The sequence below is a fragment of the Anser cygnoides genome, chromosome 3 (genome assembly GCF_040182565.1).
Source record: "Anser cygnoides isolate HZ-2024a breed goose chromosome 3, Taihu_goose_T2T_genome, whole genome shotgun sequence".
Lineage (NCBI taxonomy): Eukaryota > Metazoa > Chordata > Aves > Anseriformes > Anatidae > Anser > Anser cygnoides.
The window spans coordinates 33,581,254-33,603,243 of NC_089875.1; the positions used below are offsets into that span (position 1 = coordinate 33,581,254).

Here is a 21,990-nt window from a genome sequence, read left to right on the forward strand (position 1 = left end):
GTTATTACATGTTCATCGAGGCATCTCGGCCCAGGGTGACAGGAGACAAAGCCCGGCTGATCAGTCCCCTCTACAACATTACCGCCAAGTACTACTGTGTCTCCTTCTACTACCACATGTACGGCAAGCACATCGGTGAGTACCGTCTGGGGATGGGTAGCCCCAGCCTGGATCAGGGTGTCGGGGAAGACCTCCAGCCCCAGCTTCACCAGCCCACGACTGCAGCCAGCGGTTTGGGTGGGTGGGAGTCTCGCTCCAGTGCTCAAAGCAGCAGGATGGTCTTCAGATGGTTGTCCCTTACCCACAGCTTAGCAGTGCTAGGATTGTGTGGCTGCTGCAGGCTGTCCTCGGGACGGTTTCCTGAAGTCAACCATCACCCCTTCCCCTCTGGTTCGTGCCTTCTCTGGCACAAGGCCCCCATACCTTCCACAAAAAAAGAGCATTGCAGCTGCGCTCATGTGCTTCTCCCTCACATGGCCACAGCCACCTTGCTCTAGACAATGGGGTGTCAGAGAGGAGATGGAGGTGGAGGCACTTTGTGGGACCGGAGGGCTCTGTGGTGGCCACAGCTATTTTGGAATGGTCAGGATGCACCTGCCGGGGCAAAGCTCTGCCAAGGGGCTCCCTGCTCTCCCTGGCTCCTTCCTCTCCAACCGTAAGCCTACGAGTGCAGCGAGCACCACAGAAGTGCCTGGCACACTAATGAGTTTCCATATCCAGTCAAGGAGCAATTGCTAATTCGTCACCTCTTGATTATAATTTCATTAATTTGAATAATAGATGCACTCTTCCCACAGCACGCTGGGTTATTAATCACCTGCTGGACTGGAGCCTGACTGAAAAATCAGGGCCGAGGCAGGAATGTGTCCGCCCTTCAATAAACGGGGTTAATTAACAGCTCTCTGCCTCTGCACCGTGGATGGCATTGGAAGGGAGCACACTCCCGAGTCCGGCCATCACGTCCCTGTGCATGTGTGGCTGAGCAGAGAGTTAAAGCTGTAAAATCTTCTTGTCTCGGTGGGGGCTAGGCTGAAACCCTGACCCCGTGGGTGCCAGCGGTAAGGGATGGATTGCGGTTCACCGAGCAGGTCTCCATCTCTGTCTTTGCTATGAGGACCTGTGTTTGCTTTCTGCAGTCAGAGGTGTTTTCTGCTAGGTCAGAGGTGTTTCCGCATACCTGTATTTCTCCTGCAGATGGGCTGCTCTGCTCTGCCTTCATGCTGGCAGGTTACTCAGGCAGAGCACTGTTGGTACAGGTTGACAGCAAGTTTTCCTGGGCTTGCTTAGCTGACAGAATCCAGCTGTTAATGCTGGCTGGCAAATTCCCTTTTCTCTGACATTTTCCTTTGTGGTCAGTTGGCTTTGCTGCCTAATGCCCACATGTCTTCTCCTGGAATTTTTGTAAGGGATTTAGGTATTTATGATTACAATCAAGGGTTGCACAGACCAATGGGGAGAACTGGGAGACTGACAAGGAAAAAAGATGTGGAGGGAGAAGACCTCCTCTTGCTTTGTTTCCTTTAGGAATACAGCTGTGTATCCCATTTCCAAGTTCATTTCACTGGGAAAATAAAAGCCCCTTAGCTTTGGTCTGTATTGGAAGAGAGCTTTGTGTGACAGCATTCACGTGGTTTGTCCAGAGACGGTGTGGACTGGGCATGCTATGGAATCAATTCATGACTGATTTTTGGCTTTTAACATTTTAACTCTTCACCCATTTTCTTCATCCACAAATTGCCCAGAGCAAAATATACAGTTAAGCCAAAGACCTCGGGAAGCTGCCAAGTGCTATTTGTATTTCCCAGCTTCAGGTGACTTCTATATGAGTTGATTTTTCCTTTATGTTGTTGTCCCTGCCTGTTTCCCATTTCCCCCTGGATGCACAAAGGGGCTGTTAAATTTGTCTGAGGTAAATAGACTGTTTAATACTATGCGATGATTTTCCAGGGTGGGTGCTGCTGAGCCGAGAGCAAATAAATTATTTAAAAATTAGACTGATTAGATAGAGTCAGAATGAAGGAGAAAAAAATGAGGGAAAGTTCTTTTCTCTTGGGCTATGGAAGATGTGCTTTGGTCTAGGAAACCCACAATATATCCATCTGTGATTGGAAATTCAGTCCCTTGTATCCACACATGAATGAACCCACATTTGGGATGCCCTCTGTTCCAACAGCAGGTCTAATGGCTCAATCTGCCTTTCTAATGCATGTTGGATACTCCCTGGCTTGTTTTGCTTGTGTGAAGGTTGTGAAATCCAGCTAGAAACCTTTAACTTGTTTGGATGGTGCCAATCTCGATGCCCTTTGTGGCTGAAGTCCTCTGAGATCCCCCTGTGGAAGTGGCAGCCTGCCTGAGGGCAAAGCAAGCTTCTTCAGCTTGTTGCCACCTTCCGCTTTAGCCCCTGGCTGGAGAAGAGGAGAGTTACCCTCAGATAAAGCCCCCCTTGCTAGGACTCCTGCCAAATGAAGGGACAGACCCTTGCCTCCTACCTGTATCACGTAAGTGTCGATATGAAGGCAAAGATGGGGTGGCCACAACCGTATCGCCACGTCCATATCGCTTCCCATATAGCCACCTGTCCCCAGTGCCTGCAGACCCATCCCTTACCCCTGTGTCACCTAGTGTCAGCCCAGTCCTACCAAGCCAGATGCCAGCCCTGCTGAGCCAGCCGTATCAGATGGCTCCTGATGACAAACAGTGCCAGCAAGAGGACATCTCTCAGCTCAAGCCTCTCATAGCAGCTCCAGCTCCATCGTGGAGCCAACTGAAGCTCTGTCACTATGAAAGGAAGCCGTATAAAACCCCGACATTTATTTATTTTTTTAATAACCCTTTTATTACCCTTTTCCCCCTCTACAGAACTTGAAAGCTGGTTTACTCTCACAATTTGACTATAAAATATCCACAGCCATCCAGGCAAATCTTCCCTGGGAGAGTTTTCAGACACTACTCGTTTATAATAGATATGACGAAAGAGAGAAACAGAATACAAATGGAGCGTTTGTAGCCGTGGTATAAAATATTCAGCGGCTAGCAGAGCAGGATGATGTTGAATATCTTGCAGCTGATGAGAGAGCAGGGTGAAGGGGAGCTCCCTGGAGGCAATTCCCATTGTTCTGGAGTTATTTGGTCATCGTTTTTCCTTCCTTTGCCCCCCTCCAGAGCGAGCATTCGCATTGCCCTACAATTCTGCCAGCCCAAACAAGAAAATCAGGAGGAGGAGAAGGAAAGAAATATGGTTTCCATCAGACATTCAAGAACAAGGGTGCCTTGTTTGTGGCAGGTGCACCTATGTCAAATGAGGAATTGCTTGCTTTGCACCCTCCTTCAGGAGAGGAAGCTAGCCACGGCAGGCAGTGACCAGTTATCAAGTGCAACTCTTTATCAAGTTGGCCTGGTGAGTCAGCCTTGAAGCTGGGGACAGATCCCCACGTGCTTCCACCATCAGGCTCTTCCTCCCTTCCCAGAGTCTGCCTACTAGGGGGATGCCTGCCTGGGGTACCCATGTCCAAGCAGTGATATCGAGTGTACCCAAACAGCAAACTTTTAGCCTCCTTTTTATTTGTGAGCTTACTGGCAGACCCTTTCCAAACTATTTTTAGCCTCCTTTTTATTTGTGAGCTTACTGGCAGACCCTTTCCAAACTATTTTTGCTGTGCTTTTAAAGAACTCATGACTGCACAGAGGCTTATAACATGGGGTTTCTGAAAGGGGAGAAGGCAAAGACCCCTCCTCGCCCTGGGGTGTCTCCCAAGCTGGGAATGTTCATCTGCTTCCCCTAGTAAAACTGGCAGGTCCTGGGCTTCGAGAGCAAGGCCTGTTTAAACACAACATCTGAAGATCCTGCTCTTGGTTTTCAGTTTTGTAGTTCAAGCCTCTTATCTGCACTAGCAGTGCCACAGACTTACCTTGGCAAGTCCCGCTTCCAGAAATCAGAGAAGAAACTTACTTTCTGAGATGCATCCAAGATCTATGAAAAACCTGGAGAGTTACAGGTGCTGTTGTTCCAGCTTAGTGCTGATACAGACCCTATCTGATCACACCAGCTAGGCCTGGCCTGTGTATAGTCAGGATGGGAAGCTTTCAGTGAAATTGTAAACTACTGTGAGGAACAATGTTTGGGACTGATTAAAAGGGATTTTATTTCCAAGTCAGTAGAAACAATGAGCTCTGATCACACCGTTTGCCACAGCATCCAAGTTCAAGAAATCCATAAGCTGTTTTACCAGGGTAATAGGTTTGTGGGCTGGTGGTGTCACCACTGACACCCTCCTGCTGAGCAGGAAACACAGACAGGAAGGCCTGCCAAACTGAATTGCTGCTTCACTTCTTCGAATCAAATAATGCAACTAGTGCAAAGGTGTGTCTGAGAGGTCGTGGTGGATGAACGCAACAGGGGACAATATTTGCAGGGATACCTGCCATGGTTGCTTCTTGTTTCTGACAAGCGAAAGTAGTAAGAGAGGTGTTAGGTCACACAAATTGACAAGTACTAGCTATGTCAATGTAAAAGTGCCCTGAACCATGAAGAAGTCCTTTTTGTAATATTCAACATCTCAGCTCCCTCGTTCCCACCCAAACCCCATGGATAAATGCATTCTGTTGGTTAAGCATACAGCACCATGCTACCGCATGCAGTTATACAGGTACCACCCTGGAGGTAGCTGCATTGTGCTGGAGATACAAAGTTTGCCTAATATACGACAGCAAAATTAATTAAATCCATGCCATTGTGACCAGTGCAGTATCTCTACGCGGTAGAGATTACATCACTGGATTGATTGAGGGGAGGCTGATTTTCCTAATGAGTGTGATTCACTTCCCTCAAGGCTCTTGAAAACAACTTGCAGTTAAAGCTAAGTGAACAGTTTGTGATGAAAAAATGTATTCAATTTTTTTATACCCTGTCTTTTTCCACTTATTCAAATGGGTTCTTGGCTTTACTCATTCATCCATCAATAGATGTGTATTCAACTAATGTTCCGTGCAGCCGTCAAGCAGCTTGCTGTGGGCTACGGTATGGACCCTTTGGATAGACTGTGGTCTCTTCTGATAGTATCTGCTCACTTCTTTTGGAAGTTAGTCAAATACCATGATCATGAGCAAGGATTATAAATACCTGGCAAGGTAACTACGTATTCGTAAAGTGTCATTCAAGCTCTGTAGGTTCAATACAGTGGCTCTGAACCAAAGGCTGTTGAAGTCATTGCTTTTCTAAAGACTTCAGTGAGCTTTGGATTAAAGCCATAGATCTAAAGATTATTAAGGCCAGATGGGACCAATATATCATCTAATCAAAGTTTCTGCATAACCAAGGGCAGACAACTGCCTTCAGTTACTCTTGCTGGAACCCAGTAAATAACAGGTGTCTACAGCTTGATTGGATGTTTACTTTACAAACAGCACTGACAGTATGCTTGACACAGCTTACAGATGTGGGACTGACATGTCCCTAGCCCAAAGATCTTGACGTGTAAAGCTGAAGAAGACTTGGAGAGGGAGAAAAGGGAGTCATATATGTGTTGGCTGTTATATGTCCTGTTTATTCCATGAACAGCATGTCTTCATGTAGTTGCAGGCATTCTGCTATTACCTTGAATCCATGTGCACTGATCCCCACCTTTCCTTGCCCCCCGCCCCATCAGTGCATCACTGAATCAAGTACTCAGTGCAGATAGCCACTGAAATGTTGCCTTCTTCAAAAGTCCACTTCTGCTGATTTTCCAGTCATGATCTGACCATGCTCCTGATACAGAATTTGTTGGAGAGAATGTCAGGCACAGATCGCTGGCACCAATTCATTTGCAGGTGCCCTGAATCCTCATAGATCATCTTTGCTCCTGCTTACCTGATTTAAGTCACTGTTACTTGTCGTGTGGGAAGCTGCTACAATCCCCCTTCCCTTCCTCCAGGCTCTGAGCAAAGCATCTTCCATTCAGACTTGGCTCACAGCAGCTGCAGCCATGTGCAAAGCTGAGTAAGGATAAACTGCAACCTGATCGTCTCCTGAACGATCAGGTGTCGTATCAATTATTCAGACTCTGAAATTGCTAGATACAAAGCATTACAGAGGCTTAAGAGAAAATGGGAGCTCTAAGTGCCTATCTGGATTCTTCTTTAGCACTTCCAGGTCACTCTTTCATTCTCCATGGAGCATCAACTATTTCTCCAGTGCCTAGTTTCATACTTGTACAAGTGGAGGCTGAAGCTGGTCATTCCAGGTGCACCCCCAGAGACCCCCCAGGTGCTCTGACTGGATAAAGTTGGGGGGCAGGGGACAAAACTATCTTGCACTACCTGTGCAACCATTCCAGCCTGTTCTTGAACTTCAGCAAGACTTAATTGTGTAACATGCATTGAAGTGCTTCCCAGAAAATCCAAAAATGTTCAACAAGTGTCAGCCATCACCACTGCTTCCAGGAGTGACTGCCTCTCCCAAAGAGAGCTCCACAGGGGTGACAGGCACCCCAGCACCTGAACTGGTGGAGTTTGCACATCCTGGTTGGGAGCCTCACCGCATCAGCCTCTCCCCAGTAAGTTTTTTGGGGAAATTATAGCCAGGCATGAAATGGGAAGGGAGTCTGTGGTTATAATAATCCATCCCACCTCAAAGCTGGGAACACAGCCTGCTCAACAGCCTTCTTACAGTGCCTGAAGAGGACACTGTCCTCCCTACTTCCCATGCCCTAAACATCTACCTCTTTGGGTCAGACAGAGGAGGAGGCCAGAGAACAGCTTTTGAGCAGTCTTCAGTTCAGGAGGAAGAATACTCGATCTCAGCTGCTCATCCCTGCTGTCTTGCCTGCTTCAGCGCTGCACTAACACAGCCCATCTGCTGCAAGCCCTGTAGACGTGCAGCTGCCCTGTGCTTGGCTCCTGGGCAACGATGGGGAAATAGACTGTTAACAGGGACAGAGAAGAGACAGTGTAAGTACATCTGCTTCTGCAGGGGTTTTGTCAGGAAGCCTCCCCCCAACACCACTTGTATCCTGGGGGCTCTGAGAGGCTCCTTCCCCTCTGACCGAGGTCTTTGTGAAGCCTGCCCGCAGGAGGGATGCAAGTGCTCTTTTAAACCTGGCAGTGTCTGTGCAGCAGGCTTCCATTTCAGCTAGTCAGAGAGCTGAGCACAGTGCGCGCTCTCAGCCCGTGAGCTGGGAACAAGAGTTGCACAGAGGGGCCAGCTGCCTCTGGTGGCAGAGAGGAAAGGGTCAGTTATCAAAGCTGGGGGAAGAGAGGGGTTTGCCTGGAGGCATCTGGGCATGTCGCGAAACAGAGGGTGAACAAGGAGCAGGCAGACCTCACAGCAGCTGTGGTTCACTCTGCTTCTTCATTCTGCAGAATTGGTGGGAAAAGTCAATTACGTGTCATCCCCTTCGTGCTATGCTCCTTGTACTTCCATTTTCCCTTAGGCCGACCTCTCCTTGCTAAGTTCTCCTTCTGGGTACCACTGGATACAGCAACAGTGAAAGGAAAGGAGCTGCTTGGCTGCCTTCAGACAGCTGTGTCCCAGAAAATGTCTGAGGGGAAGAAAGACAGGATGCTGTAGCTCACTTGTCTGAGGCACAGAGCATGTACAATGATCCAATCCCTGGGCTGGCCAGCACTGCTGCCTTTGGGTAGTTCTTCACAGACACCTCACCAGAGTAGGTCTGAAACCCTGCCTTATGCTTGGCCTATGTAATGAGGAGTCGTGGTCTGGCATCTGTCCTCAGCAAGGCCTTAGAACCGTAATCTAGACAGTGTGTTCTGGGGTTTGAGATGAATTTAGGTGCTCTCCTCTATGGTGCTCGACCAGGAGATCTCATCTATGGTGCTCAACACCATGAGTGTGGTAAGGGATTCAGGCTGCCAGGTCCTGGCCCTGCTCACAGCAAGAGCAGTAAGGTTGGCACGTCTGATGAAGACCATCACAGTCTGTCTTTCTGCCCCATGATTAGGGCCACACTAAAGGCCAAAGAGACAGCAGGGCCAGGCTGCTTTGCTGCCCATGTTGCATGGAGGGAGTCAGGGCTTTGCAGGTAAATCCCAGCTGGCACATCCCATCCTGCGTTCTGGGAGCCTGAGATAAGCAGCAGCATTCATTCCAGTGCTGGGTTCATGGGGCTTCCCCTGTGCTGACTGAGGCAGAGGCAGCTGTGGCCCTGCCGAGCTTCTAGCTCTGATCTTACCCCTTGGTTACCTTTTCCCATACTCTGTTGAAATCAAATGTGTCCTCTCTCTGCCACAGCCAGCTTTCCCTGACCAGCCACTTTGTACCTTTAGGACATCTTCCCTCCTGACAGAATTTCAATGAGGTTTTTTTTGGTGTGTTTTTTATAAAAAGAAAAAAAAAAAAAAAAGAGAGAGAAAAAAAAGAATTTCATCCAAATGTCCAGTATGTCTAGTTTATCTGCTCCAGTTGTCTTGGTAGAAGCAGTGGCTATGGAAACATGATAGACTTCTCCACCCCATTCTCATAGCTGGATGGGTGAAAGAAGGGCTGCACAGCTGCATTTAGAGCAGGACATACCTCCTCCTGCTCTGTGACTTTTGGCAGGCTACATCCTGTGTGTGTTTGGTTGTTGTTGGTTTTTATTGGGGATCTCTGCTAGAAGCAAAATGGCAGGCTGGACAAGGGGTGGAACAATCACTAGAAATAGAATTCTGCTCTCAAAATGTCCAGGCTATGTCCATCTCTCTCCTTCACATGCTGTAGAGATGGGGAGGTCCCCGAGGATGCACATCCTTAGCCTTTACAAGGATCCCTGGATAAAGGCAGGTCTGGGGTCTAGTACAATGGGAGACACTTCAGACAAATGTGTTTTTTCTCGTAGTGCAAATCCCTCCCCTTATGGGCTGAAGATATTTCCTGAGGGGGATGCATGGATGGGGCAGCAGTAAGGCAGGATGAACCCCTGTGGGAATCTCCATCTCGTGATGGAGCATCTTCATGCAGGAATGGGGACAACAGCCCCCATGGGGTTGGTAACGAACCAAGAGACTGCCCAGTCCCATTGCTGTGGGTCAATGACCACCTCTTTGGGAAAGTGTTTGTGTCCTCTCAGCTGAGGCTGGGAAGAGCAAGATCTGGGGAGGCTGCGTGGTCCCCGTGAGCTGAGTACACTCTCTCCCCACTGGGCTTGGCAAGAGACAGGGATGCAGGTGTTTGGAGATTTGCTCAGCTCCAGATGTGGCTTGTTTCCTGCTTCTTTTTTTTTCCTGCCAATGTGCACATTGCTATGATGGCTCTGGTGCTGGACACAGGTGGGTGGCAGCAGCAGGGTGAGCTGGCACCCACGAGCAGAGCTGGTGCCCAAGGTGGCATTCAGGGCTTGTGGAAATGGAGCAGGGCTTGGGGCTGGGAGTGAAACACCCCAACTGGCCTGTGGGGAAGGACATAGCCTGTCCACGTTATCCCCTGCAACATGTTTTAAGTATTGGAAAGGGGTGTTGTTGAGTAAGATGGCATGATGAATCAGATGTGGAGTTGGCGAAATGCCTGAGGACTCCTGCTTCTCGTCTTTTAGATGCCAGACTCTGAACCCTCCCTCTGCTCTATTCTGGCTGCATATTAGGTGGGCCTTTGTTCTTCTGAGACAGCATTAATTTGACTTTATGGAGTGTAGAAATTTCTTTTTCCTGTTTTTGAATTTCTTAATCCACATCCTCTTGTCCACGTGTAGGAAGGCCTGTTACTGGTCACAAACAACCTCTGAGGGAATTTTCCATGAAGAGGGATGGCAGGATTTTTCTTTGTATACATGGCTTCAGAAATGGATGTCTTGTACCATTCATCTTTATGTGCCAACACTTTCTCTAATTAGACTGTGGATCAAATGAGCAAAGGAACTCAAGCGTAGCTCCACTGCAAGTCTGCTCCTACCATATCACCATCTGCTCTCCATGCACACAGGCAGGTGGGGATATCCTGGAGAGAAGGAGCTGTAGCTGTAGCTTGCCCGCTCCCCTCTCGTTAGCGCTTCCACTCTTACATAATTACATAAGGTAGGCACAACCATGCCATTGCATTTACCCCACTGCCTGCATGCCCCAGGTCCCTTTCCATCCAGCATGTAACCCTCAGGTTGCCAGCCACGTGTCCACTTTGCCTTTTTGCAGTTTTGTTGCTTCTCTGCTGGTCCGTTCCCTCCATCCCAACATTCATAAGCATGTCAGGCAGGTCAGACAGTGATGGACCATAGATCAGTCTGTGCAATTGGCTTTGCCATGTCAGGGGATGCTGCTTCAAGCCCATCCTCATTTGATGGTGGTTTAGGAGGTCAGGGGTGGAGATGTGTTTGTTTCTTTGATTTTTAAATACACAGTAAAATCCAAGAAAATTCCCTGTAGTGAGATATAAATGATTTTCACAGGTTTGCTGTAGGGGAAAAATTGCCAATCAAAACTTACTATATTGGTGTTTATCCTCAGAAAGTCCCAGCCACAGCAGGGAACTGGAGACTTTGATTCCCCCGATCCTTTTCATCAGAGTCTCCCCAGCATAATGAAGCTGAAAGAGAACATCCCATAGCAATTAGCAGGCCTGTGACACAGCACTGAACATGCTCAGTCTCTCTAAAGCTAAAGGGGATACCTTGTGAATAGAGCTGGGATAGCCCTGCTTTCCAAACTGTGACCAAGACTCAGTTTATTCGGTATTGATAAGCTCCCTGAACTTTCCTGCTTCGTAGTTGCTGAAGGAGTGGAAGGGGTCTGCGTAGCGACCCTGCGAGTGGACACGGGGGACCCTGCACACCAAGCTGGGATCAGTTAAAGACACGTTGAGATAAGGTTTCTGTGTAACCAGGGGTGGAAGAAGCTGAAGGGCTTTAACTGTCTTATTCCGCATATATTAATGTATGAAGCATCGTTAGAGACTGTGAAGGAATAAATACATCCTATCATGGCATGAAGGGAACTCACATTCCTTGAAATTATGACTCAGTACAAGCTGATATTATTTCCCTGTCTCTATCTGTGCTACGATTGTTTTTCCACTCTCTGCTTCCTGGCTCTCGGAGCAGTAACTTTCCCCCACAGCACTGTAACTGAGAACACAAGCCTGACACGGACTGCTTTTCATTAACATCCATTTAAATGAGAGGGGGAGAGAGGCAGAGGCGTGTATTTGTTCTGGGGATTATGAGCTGTAATAAATTCTTTCTGGGGACTTTTGTTCGCTCCTGGGATTTGCCTGCACTAAGCTTTGGGCTTCAGTTTGTGATCAGTAGTGTTACACTAAACCACACTTAAGGAAGTGCTCAAAGCCCCTGTTTGAAAGGTAAGAGCTCTTCTCTCTATGGTCTGGCTTTAGACCTCATATTAGGTCTGCAAATGACTCTGCCAGGCTGCATAGTGTCCCAGTCCTCTCCACACTGGACATCTCCTGCCACGATTCAGATTCTGCGTCTCCTCTCAGTTTGTCTTGCATGCAGTTGTAACGCCCTGGGAATTTCCGTGGGGCTCCAAGCCCTGGATTCCCCTCTCTGACCAGCTTCAGTTGGGTGCCAAGCCCAAACTGTGGCTGCAGCTAGAACTTCATAGTTCATAGAGACTGGGATCACCCGGTCCCAGAGCTGGGATGCTGCAGGAAGGTGGCGGGGAGCCTTGGTGAGATCAGCCTGAGGCTGCAGCGTCCCCTGCTCCTGGCTGTGAATCCTGACAAGCTTCCCGATGCAGCCCACGGAGCTCTGCCTGGCACAGCACCCTGCCTCCCAGTGCACAGCGTTGTCTTCCCTTCGCTTTATGGCTGCTCTTGCCCCCTGCCTTCCCCCCCCAACCTCAGAAACTGAGCTGCGTGCCCAACTCTGCATGCAGCAGCCTTTTCCCACCCCATGTTCACCTTCTCAGCTGCCCCGCAGAGAGCCCTGGAGGCAACCTCTGACTGCTTGGCCACCCCACACATTCTGTGCCCATGGCATTGCCCCTGCAGACCCTTCCAGCTCTTCCAGATCCACGCTGCTTTTCAGTGTGACAGTGAAGTCCCTATCCCGTGGAAACTGAGAGGAGACCTTTTCTTCTTGTGAGAAGGTAACATTTAAAGGCATCCCTTGGGCTACCCTATCTGGCAGCCCAGCTGGTGCTCTTTTGTGTGCATGCCACTCTTGAAATGCCAGCTTTGGTCTTAAAGGGAGCCAGCAGAAGGCAGGGCTCGCTCCCGCTGTAATTGATTCCTCATCGCTCCTCACTGGCCTTTATTCTCCCTTTTGTTTGGGAAGAAGGAATAATACGGATTACAAGAGAAATGTGAAGACTGCCTTGTTTGGGGAGAGGTAACAACAGGATTGCGGGCATCCTGGGATTTCTCTTGTGTTTGCCTGCCTCTGGTCAGCTGGAGAGATTCGGCAGCAGATAGATGGCCTGTCTTTGTGTGTGCCCTTAGGAAATGCTAGGCACATCTGATGGAGGAGACGGGGAAAGGGCGATGGCTAAACAGGCTAAACTAATAGGTGACAAAACTGGCCAGCTGAATTTGGACTCTGATACAAGAAACTGGGTATGAATGTAGTACAAAAACAGACAAAAGACTTGGCTGCAACAGCTGGCACCGGAGAACATCCCACAAGGGCCTTTCACATCTCCGCTGATAGAGGAATGGGGGTTAGAGAGTAGGTCCTACTTTGGTTTTTCTCCACCTTTGACTATTGGAAAGGCAGAAGAGCTCAGGTATTCCTGTTCTATAGTATATTCTTTCTCAGGTCTTAGAGCACTCGTAAAACATTTGATGTTTCTGAATTCCCCTCTCAGCCAGTGAATGTTATTATCCCTCTTCATTACCTTCATCATGTCATGTCAGCGGATAAGGGGAATAAAGCACAGAGGCTGAAAGCAGTTTGCTAAGGATCATGTGGCCAGTTAGTGTCACAGCTGTGAATGAGGTCCTCGATCCCTGTGCATGAGTGGCCCGTGCATTGCCCACCTTCTGCACAGTGGCATTTGGGTGCTGAGTTTCTGCTCCAGGAGGAGCATCTTTGGGATCTTACAAGCATCAGGTTTGGCCTGAACTTGTGTGTCATGCTGAAAGCTACACAGGGTATGAGCAGAGTTAATTAGGCTTGAGAGGGGCATTGCCAGATTGCAGAGGTGGGTGTGGGGAGGTGTGGGTTCAGCAGGGGTCAGGAGCTATGGACATCAATATCTCCTCCCTCCATTTTAGCCAGAGCCTTCATCTACTTCCTGCATAAGGATTCTGATGTAAGTAGGATCCTGGAACAACATCTGGTGCTAGGGCAGTGGGCTGCACCCAAAGCTTTCCCTTGGAAAACACAAAGCCCGGCAGCACTTGTTCCATCATAGAGCTGCCTTTCAGGCCAGACTGAAAAACAGAGATAAAGAAGCTCTGAGCAATTAGAGAGATGACCTGGGGCTTTCTGTAGTGCAGGACTGCTAAGTTAGATGGCTCTGCCTGTAGCTCAGTTCTGAACGTTCATTTCCAGGCACTTTCATCCCAGGATATATGCCATTAAGATGGATTGGCAGACTGTGGCAGACAGACGCACAGAGGAAAGGACTAAAGCAGAAGACTTGTGCAATCTTTAACACCTACGACACTGTCAGCCCAGCTCATATGGGACAGGGGCTTCACCCCTGTTTAGTTTGAAGGCCTAGAGTCCCTGCCATGTCTCCCAGAAGCACATTCCCAGTGACAGTGTTACTGGACAAGGGAGGTTTTGTGGTTCTTTCCCAGCCTTGGGGAGGCTTTGTAACTTAGCTGGGATTGCACGTAGGCTACAAGCAGCAGATCTGACCCCCTTTGCACCTCTGACTGATTTATAAGACAGTCATGGACATGTTGCTTGGCTGTTTTGACCTTCAGTTTTTAACGTGTAGACAGGGATGGTGAAACATTGCATTTTGTGGGCAGATAGGGGAGCTTCCTTTCCAATTGCAAACCACTTGAAGAGTGCCTGCTCATGTTCAGTATAGTTCTACTAGGGAATTCGGAGGCCAAAAGGTTGAAACTTTTTCTCCTCTCGCTGCAAGGACAGTGAGCTGTCAGCCAGGAAATGCTCAGGCTCAGTTTGGGTTCAGGCCAGGTATTCACAGCCAGTGCTTTGGGGGCACTGATTTGCATTCCAGATGCTTCTCTGGGTCCCTTTCTATCTCTCCTTCTCTTTTATCCTAGGGCACCAAAGTTCATTTGCCGCCTGATTTGTCCCAGCGCTGGCTGCTCGGCCAGGCTCTGGTGCAGCAGATCCTAGCTGCAAGTCACCGAATGAGGTTAGAATAGACAGCGGTTGTTTTTAATCCGTGCTTGCTGGCAGCTCCACATTAATTCTTCATGCTCTCTCAGTTGCTCACCTCACCAGCTCTGGCCTCTGTAATTAGCTGCTCTGAACACACTCTGGCTGACATTGATCCGTGGGGTTGCATAGATCCCGCGCGGGCCATCGGTTTGGCCACAGGCCCCAGTGAGGACCAGGTATCCTTCCTAGTGAGACCTCCCCGAAGCTCCAGAGGTAAAGGAGGACACCAAGAAGCCAGTGGCTCAAATCTGGTTTTGTCAGAGGCTCCTGTGGTGACTTCTGTCATCCTAGGCACCGTGCTTCCAGGAGAGATCCTGCTTGCTTGCTTCTGTGTCCCTGAGCTCGCACAGTGCCAGCTGATCCCAAGAGAGAAACAAGTTATTTCTCTCCTCACCTTGGGCTGTGGTGTGCATCCCAGCTGGGAAACTCAGAACCACTGGGGAAAGGAATTTGATAGCGGGATATTTCCAGGCAGAAGGATGTTTCCCCGCTTTCTCTTATTCATCTTTGGCTTGCAGGAATTGGAAGGGGGGTGTTAGCTCTGCGGGCTGGTCAGATGCATCCCAGGTGGTGAGATGTCCTCCAGATGACAGGAGGAAGCCCTCCTTCCCTGCGGACCCTGCAGTCCTGCCCTCTCCCTGGTTGGTCAAGCCTTCGTCTAGTTTTCTCAGCCAGCATTCATGCTAGAGCTTCTGAATATTTCCAGTCAATAACCATGCCCGTCTTTTCTCAGTTCACTAAATTATACACATATTTCATTCTTTTAACCTTTTCTTGTAAGTCAGCCATTCAGAATCTAAACATTTAATCATCTTTATTGTGCATCTCTGAACTCCCTGTGATGTATCTCGCTCTCTGACAGCCAGGCACTTGACAGGAGTACTTCCATGTCCTTGTCCTTCACACAGTAACCCCAGGGCTGACGTGACAAGAAGAATTTCAGGGTATTGTATAGGAAGGAGGTTATCTAGGAAAGTCTCTTTCCCTATCCCTTCACCTGATGGTTCCCCGCTGCCTCTCAGAAAAGCTCACCAGGTGGGAAAGCAGCATCCCAAGCACAGACAGACTAAGGACACCTAAGTAAAGGCTGTTATTGCCTCTCTGCTCTCAGAGGTAATACGTCTGGGTATGGAGACCAGAAACACTGATGAACAACCGTGGAGTCATGATTGATTTTTTTGGTTCACCAGCTGAACTGAAAAAAAAAAAAAAAAAGTTTCAGTTCAACCCCAAACGAATGTTTAAATACGTTTTCAGAAAAGGAGAAAAAAAAAAAACAGTCAGCTGGGGAGGATTGCTGAAAAGACAGTATAGGAAGATAAACAGTTTCATTTGTGGGTGGAGTGTAGGGGGGGTGTGACACTTTTCAAAGTGAAAACTGGAAACACTTTGAGATTTGTTGGCTTTGTTTTTGTTTTAATGGCAGACAAAACCTTGGGGGAATTGTTTTGATTGCAAGGGCCTAAAGCCAATGTTGATTCACGGAGTGTTTGTGTCCCTCTGAAACGTGGGGGCTGGGATGAGAGGCAAGTGGCTGCTGAGGGCACTGGTCACATTTCTAATGGCCAGAGCAAGGAGAAGGCTATAGGCTGCATGTGCCAGGTGTTAGTGGTGAATGTGGAGAGGGGAACTTGTGTCCTGGCCTCCCCAGTTCAAGTGGGATGTAGAGGAATTGGTGTGGGTCCACTGGAGAGGCATCAGGCTGATCAAGGGCCAGGAGCACATGTCCTGGAGAAGAGAGGTTGAAGGAGCTGGACTTGCTCAGCCTGGCGAAGAGGAGGCTGCTATCAGTTCTTGGCCCCCAACTATTTGAAGGGCAACTACAAAGATAACTGGTCCAAACTCTTACCAGTAGTATGTGACAATATAACAGGGAACAGTGGCCACACGTGGCAGCATTGGAGGTTTATGTTGGACATTCAGAAAAGCTGTTGTCCTCAGAGAATTTCAAGACCTGGCCAGACAAAGCCATGCTGCTCTGATCTAGAGCTGGAAATAGCTTCAGGCAGGAGGTTGAAGAGGACCCCTCTGGAAGTCCCTTGCAGCAAGCCTTTCTGCCACCCGTTTCTTGTGCAAGACCACATCAGCCATGCCACAGACTCTTTCTTCCTCATCAGCTCTTCTCTGTCTTTATCAGGCTCTGTATCCTCCCTTGGATAGCCCAGGTGGATGAAATATTGCCAGTGGGACACTCAGGTCAACCCAGGAGACAGAGCTACACCAAGGGTCAGCCCATCGGGCTGGGCTTCCTGCATGCCCCGTGTCACCAGCGCCCGGTTTCTCCCCTACAGGCTCCTTGAATCTGCTGGTTCGCGTGCGGAACAAGCGGGCCATCGACACCCAGGTGTGGTCACTCAGCGGGAACCGGGGGAACATGTGGCAGCAAGCACACGTGCCCATCAACCCGCCAGGACCCTTCCAGGTAAGTTAGGGCCAACACCAAGGAGCTGCCTGCCACCTACCCTATCCATGTACCAAGGCCCATAGGACATCTCCCAGCACAGGTCTACCTCCATGGCGTGGGGGCTGGTCAGGCATGGGGAGGGCACGTGGGAGCTCTGCACCCTCAGGGTTGCTGGAGCTAATTAGTAGAAATCAGAGGTGACAGCGCTGGAGGTTTCTCATAGCGTCTCTTACAAGAGCCCACCCCCACGATGCCTCTGGTTTAGGACCATAGGACAGCCTGTGAATGTGAACTGGGCATGCTGTATCTGCTCATCATTTATGAGTAACAGACAAGTGTGTGGCTTTGTTACTGGGTGTTTTATTGCAGGTGCCTTTGCCCAACAGGCTACTTGGCTGTTGTAGGGTTGTTTCTGAGAGCTGGGGCTGTGCAGGCTGGTAAGATGTGGTACTGTGGCAAAATGCCCAGTACGCTTTTGGGTACTGTAAAATAATAAATAAGGATTTAGTTACTCTTGTGAGTGCTATTCAGTGCTGGTTTTGCTCGTGTAACATACTAAATAAAGCAAAACTCTACATGCTCATTTTTTTACTCTGCAGACGCTCAGCACACAGGGGTTGGCCCACTAAGCTATGGGGCTCAGCCCTCCAAATCCTGTGAGTGCTGGAGAGACAGGGGGAGTCGTTCACTGGGGGACTGGTAAGGGCTGGTCTGTGCCCTGCTCGTCCCTGCATAGCCCTGCAGTGAGGCTGTTCCCCCTGCGTGGGAAGGGAGCAGGTCCTCTGCAGCTTCACAGGGGGCTCTGCCCCGTGCTCTGGTTGCAGATCATCTTTGAAGGTGTCCGGGGCACGAGCTACGAGGGGGACATTGCCATCGACGATGTCACTCTGAAAAAGGGGGACTGTCCGAGGAAGCCAATTGGACCAAACAAGGGTGAGAGTGTGTGTGCCTCAGGGGACAACGAGCCGGTGGGAGTGCATACGTGAATGCATGTGCTAAAGATGTGCAGCTCATTTCAAAGCACATGTGCTGGTGGGACCCAACAAGATGGTCAGCTCCACCAACAGAAGATAGGAGAGGCCCTGTCAGACCCTTGAACTCATTCTTTATAGCAGTGAGTCAGCAAGAGCTCAGAGGAACAGCTGGATCCTGTAGGAGCTGTGCTGCCAGACTCCAGCATGCTGAAGTCCATGCCAATCGGTTGGGTTGGGGGGTGTCACCCCCAGGCCACTAAAAGCTTCTGCTATATCTCATTTCCTGGAAGCCCTAGGTATGGCACCTTTGGAAAGGGAAAGTGCTAAAGGGCTTCTGCAGGGTTAAGTCAACCTTTAGCCAGGAAAAAAAATCTGCCTCTTGTGGCCTGGAGCAAGAAGGGCTGTGCTTCTTCCCATTGCTCTCCGAGCAGAGAGGCATGGCCGGGCAGGGTATCACACGAGTGATGGGAGCAAGCTACCTGAGCTGAATATCACCTCCCTCCTTATCCTGACAATGGTGTTTAGCTAACATCCACATTTTCCTGGTGCCGGCTTCCCAGAAAATGAGACAGCCCCCTCTCACTGAGGTCGAAGCCGTAGCAAGGTGCATAACAAGTGTGCAGGTGTTAGTCCTTGGACAGGAATCACTGGTGTGTCTCATGCCTTAGTCCTGCCTGTGCCCTCAGTAACATGCCCCAGGTAGGCAGGAGAGCTGATGTCCACTGTACACAAGCCAGAGATTTGCGAGCAAGGTTTGATTTGTTTTATTCATTTTTAAAGGGAAAAGAAAATAAAATGTTGAGAAAGAGTTCCTGTTAACAATTTTCTTAGTTCCAAAGGTAGAGGGGAAAACAAAACAGACAGAACACCCCAAAAATGTCCAAATTTCCAGTGCAGTTAAAGATCTGTTTCTGCCTAGCATGGCCAAACTCTAACCAAACCACAAGCAGAACTTTTTCTTTGGCTCAGGTTGAATCTTCTGAGGAAGAGAGGAGGGATGGATTGCAAAAGTAACCAAGATTCAGCATTTTCACCCGTGCTGGAAAGGAAATAAAATTGGGAAGCCTTGAAAATGTCCAGGGAAGGGTATAAAGACCTTTCATTAGATCTGAGATGTGCTTTGTAGTTTGGGGTGGGAGGAGAGGCTGTGACACTGATGTGCACTGACGTGTTTGATGAGGTCTGTCTCTGTCCCATCACTAATTCTCTTTCTCTCTCCTTGGCTGGCAGCGGTTGCTCTTCCAGGAAGCGGTGTCCCAGCCCTGCACAGCCCTTGTCTTTGCGGCCCATTGACTTTCTTCCTTTACGTGCTGCTCAGATGATGGCAAGCGAGCGCTCCTGTCTTCAGACCAAGACATTCCTACTCCTTTCCTACTCAGCCACCTCTGATCCTCTTCCTCCCCTCCTCACTGGCACACCAAAGTGTCCATACGTTACCAAAGACTGACAGGCATGACCACGCAAAGGGATCTGGTTCAGAACTGGAGCACTCCTTGAGAAAGTCGTAATGTCTAAATCAAAATTAAAAAAATAAAGACAAGTTTTTTTAAAAAAGCACGTGCACAAGAGAGTGAGAGAAAGAGAGGAAGGAAGGAAAGAAACAGAAAAACAGGAAAGAAGGAACGAAAGACAAAAAATAGGAATGAAGAAATGTGAAGAGCAAATAAAGGAGGAAAAAAACCACCCCCATGTTTCCTTGGGAATGTCGGACAGGGCTTCCTCAGGGAAGTGGGAACTTGTTTTAAACAAACAAACAAACAAAAAAATATATTAAAGCACAAATTTCTACCAGAACAGTTACCTTCTTTACTGCAGAGCCCACGGCTTCGTGGACGACACGCCACAGTGCTCCCCTCGGCGCCCCGTGCTCCCCTGCTGGCTGGGGCTGCCCTGCAGCATCGCAGCGGCAGCCCCACGTGCCGGCGGCCGGAGCACCTTGCCTCGTCCGCATGTGCTTCAGTGTCTCCATCCACCCACATCCTCCAGGCTCCCATGTATTTAATTGCCCCCCGTGTGGTTTGCTTTGGCTCGCGCTGCCGTCCTTTCCCCACCTGTCTGTGCTTCTCGCCCGGCAGCCTGAAGAAGACGGAGCAGGAATGGACCCATCCCATGGACCGCGCTGAGGGGTGGAGGAGGCCCGGCTGGATCCGGCCGTGGTGCTGGCCTCAGCCTCTTTCTCTCTCTCAGCACCTCTGGCCGGGTGGAGAAGCTGTGAGAGCAAGTCTGAGCTGCAGGCAGAAAGGTCTCTCAGTGGGGCTGGGGTGGGGTGGGGTGGGGTGGGAAGGGGGAAGCAGTTGCACATTGGCTTCCCCCTACATATTATGGGATAAGAGCCGCCTCAGCCCTAAGCCCAGGATTGCTTCTCTGTCTGTCTTTCATTAGTTATTTATTCTAGTCTTTAATTCCTTTGCTTAACTCCCCAATGCTCAAGCGTTTTGGGTTATGGGAAGGGTCAGGCATTTCAACCTCCTCCCGCCAAGCAGCAGGCCCCGTGCCCGTGAGGCAGCCCCCGGGCCAGCTGGTCAGAAAACTGCTGAGGTCTTATCTGCAGAGAGGGTGAAATGTGGCAACAGCACCACTGCTCAGGGGAGAGGTGGCTGAGTTTTGTCAGCACATGAAGTCTTGCAGCTACTCCGCTCCCACTGGCAATGAAATAGGTTTAGGAGCTGCAGGGTGGGACAGGCAGGAAAGTGTCCCAAGGAAGGATGGAGGCAGGAAGCTGGACTCGAAAGAGGGGCTTGTGCTGAGCTCTGCTCCTGTTTGTCCCTGAGACACGGGGGAACAGACAGGGAGCGGGGGCTTCCTCTTCTTTCTGCTGGCATCACGAAGGGGCGAAGCTGGTGTCTCTGCAGCAGACCTGGCCTGCTCAGGGTGGAGGCACGTGCTGCTTCAGGTGAAGCACCAGGAGAAGGGACTGCCCTGCACTGGCCAGGTGAGAGCCTTGCTGCTACTGGAAGCAACTCTGAGCATGATTTGTCTCCCTGCACAGGACAGAGTTGGCCCCATAGTACTGTGGACTGGGGTTTACCAGCCCACTAGATGAGGGTGACTTCTCCCCCTAAGGGACACCCCACCTGAACTCCACACCTGGGGCACCACAGATGTACAATGAGCTCTCTCACCACCCCCCCAGTACCCATGGCTCTCTCCCCATTTCTGATGACTATGTCAGCTTCCCTGAGACAGCTGTATTTGTCCAAAACCACCTGAATATATTGGCTGCCTCCTGCGTGGCTCAGCTTCTGGAAACGGCTGGTGCCTCCTTTCCTCCACTGGTGGAGGGGGAAAGCTTTTATTTCACTCCCAAGAAATGCAGTCTGAAGTCCTCAAACCCAGCTCTCTTTGCTCCTGGGCAGGAATTCCTCTGCACTAACACTTCCCATCCAGCTTTGGAGAGAGAAAAGGGCATCAGCTCTGAGGGATGAGGGGACATCCTTCACGGGGGGCCTCGCAAGACAGGTGAAAGGGGATGAGAGGGGTCTCCCTTGCTCCTGTTGCTCTTCTCCACTTCCAAGAATGAGCCCTATCATCTGCTCTGTCTCTGTTCTTCCCTCCAGAGCCCAGACCTTGATCACACTGAATATCTGACCAGGAGATCTGTGGCAGTCTCCCAGGACCAGGCAGTGCTGTGGGATGTTGTGTGTGCCCAGAGCAATTCAGCTTCTTTCTGTCTGTTGCCATTTTCACAGGCAATCAGTGCCCTCATCATCTCTCAGCTGAGCTCTTTCAGTCCAGTGCTCTGCTCTTCCTGTCCTCTGTGTTTGTTGGAGGCCAGAATTCATCACTCTGCCCCTGGTAAGAGCTCAGGGCGACCACCTCACCTTCTGTGCTTTGAGACAGAGACCCTCGTGGCCTTGCTCCAGCACTGGTGGAGCCTGAAGGTTCAGGATCACGGGCAAAGCATTATCAAGTGCCAGCAAAGGGGCACCACATTATTAGAAAGGGAGACGTGCAGGGGAGGCATCCGTGTCCTGCTGCCAGCCCCATACCTGTGAGGAAGGGTGTAAATGCCTCACAAGCTGACCCACGGCTCAGGAAGCCCACCTGTGGCCATGGGTCCAGGACAGATCAAGCAGCTCGCCCCAGCCAGAGGTGAAGCCTTCTCCTGCTGCCAGGAGCGTGCCTCTTGCCAGCACAGCAGCTTCAGAAACAGTCTCAGGGAGCCCCTTCCCACTTAGAGCCCTGCTCCTTTACCTCTGGCTTGAAAGCAGCTGCTGGTGAGTTTGGGGGAAAGTCATTAACCCAAGTGCCTCGGCTTGTCAGAAGTACCGAGGAAGAAAGGAAGGACCTCATTTCCCTGGCAGGTGTGCAGAGAGAGCGTAGTGGAGGAAAGAGGCACTTCAGCAGCAAGGATGAGAAGCTGTGCAGCGATGGAGGGGGTCCCTGT

The 21,990-nt window shown here is 50.0% G+C and overlaps 1 protein-coding gene across 4 annotated transcripts in view; it reads left to right on the forward strand.

Annotated features, from left to right (window-relative positions):
* Positions 1-21,990, forward strand: part of MDGA1 (MAM domain containing glycosylphosphatidylinositol anchor 1) — a 144,131-nt gene that overhangs the window by 116,682 nt on the left and 5,459 nt on the right. For all 4 annotated transcript variants that reach the window (XM_013171032.3, XM_013171031.3, XM_066993836.1 and 1 more), the window contains exons 14-17: positions 1-135; positions 16,517-16,647; positions 17,454-17,562; positions 18,834-19,845. In XM_013171032.3, the coding sequence (XP_013026486.2) occupies positions 1-135; positions 16,517-16,647; positions 17,454-17,562; positions 18,834-18,925 (467 nt within the window). In that variant the 3' untranslated portion in view covers positions 18,926-19,845. The remainder of the gene's footprint in view (positions 136-16,516; positions 16,648-17,453; positions 17,563-18,833; positions 19,846-21,990) is intronic.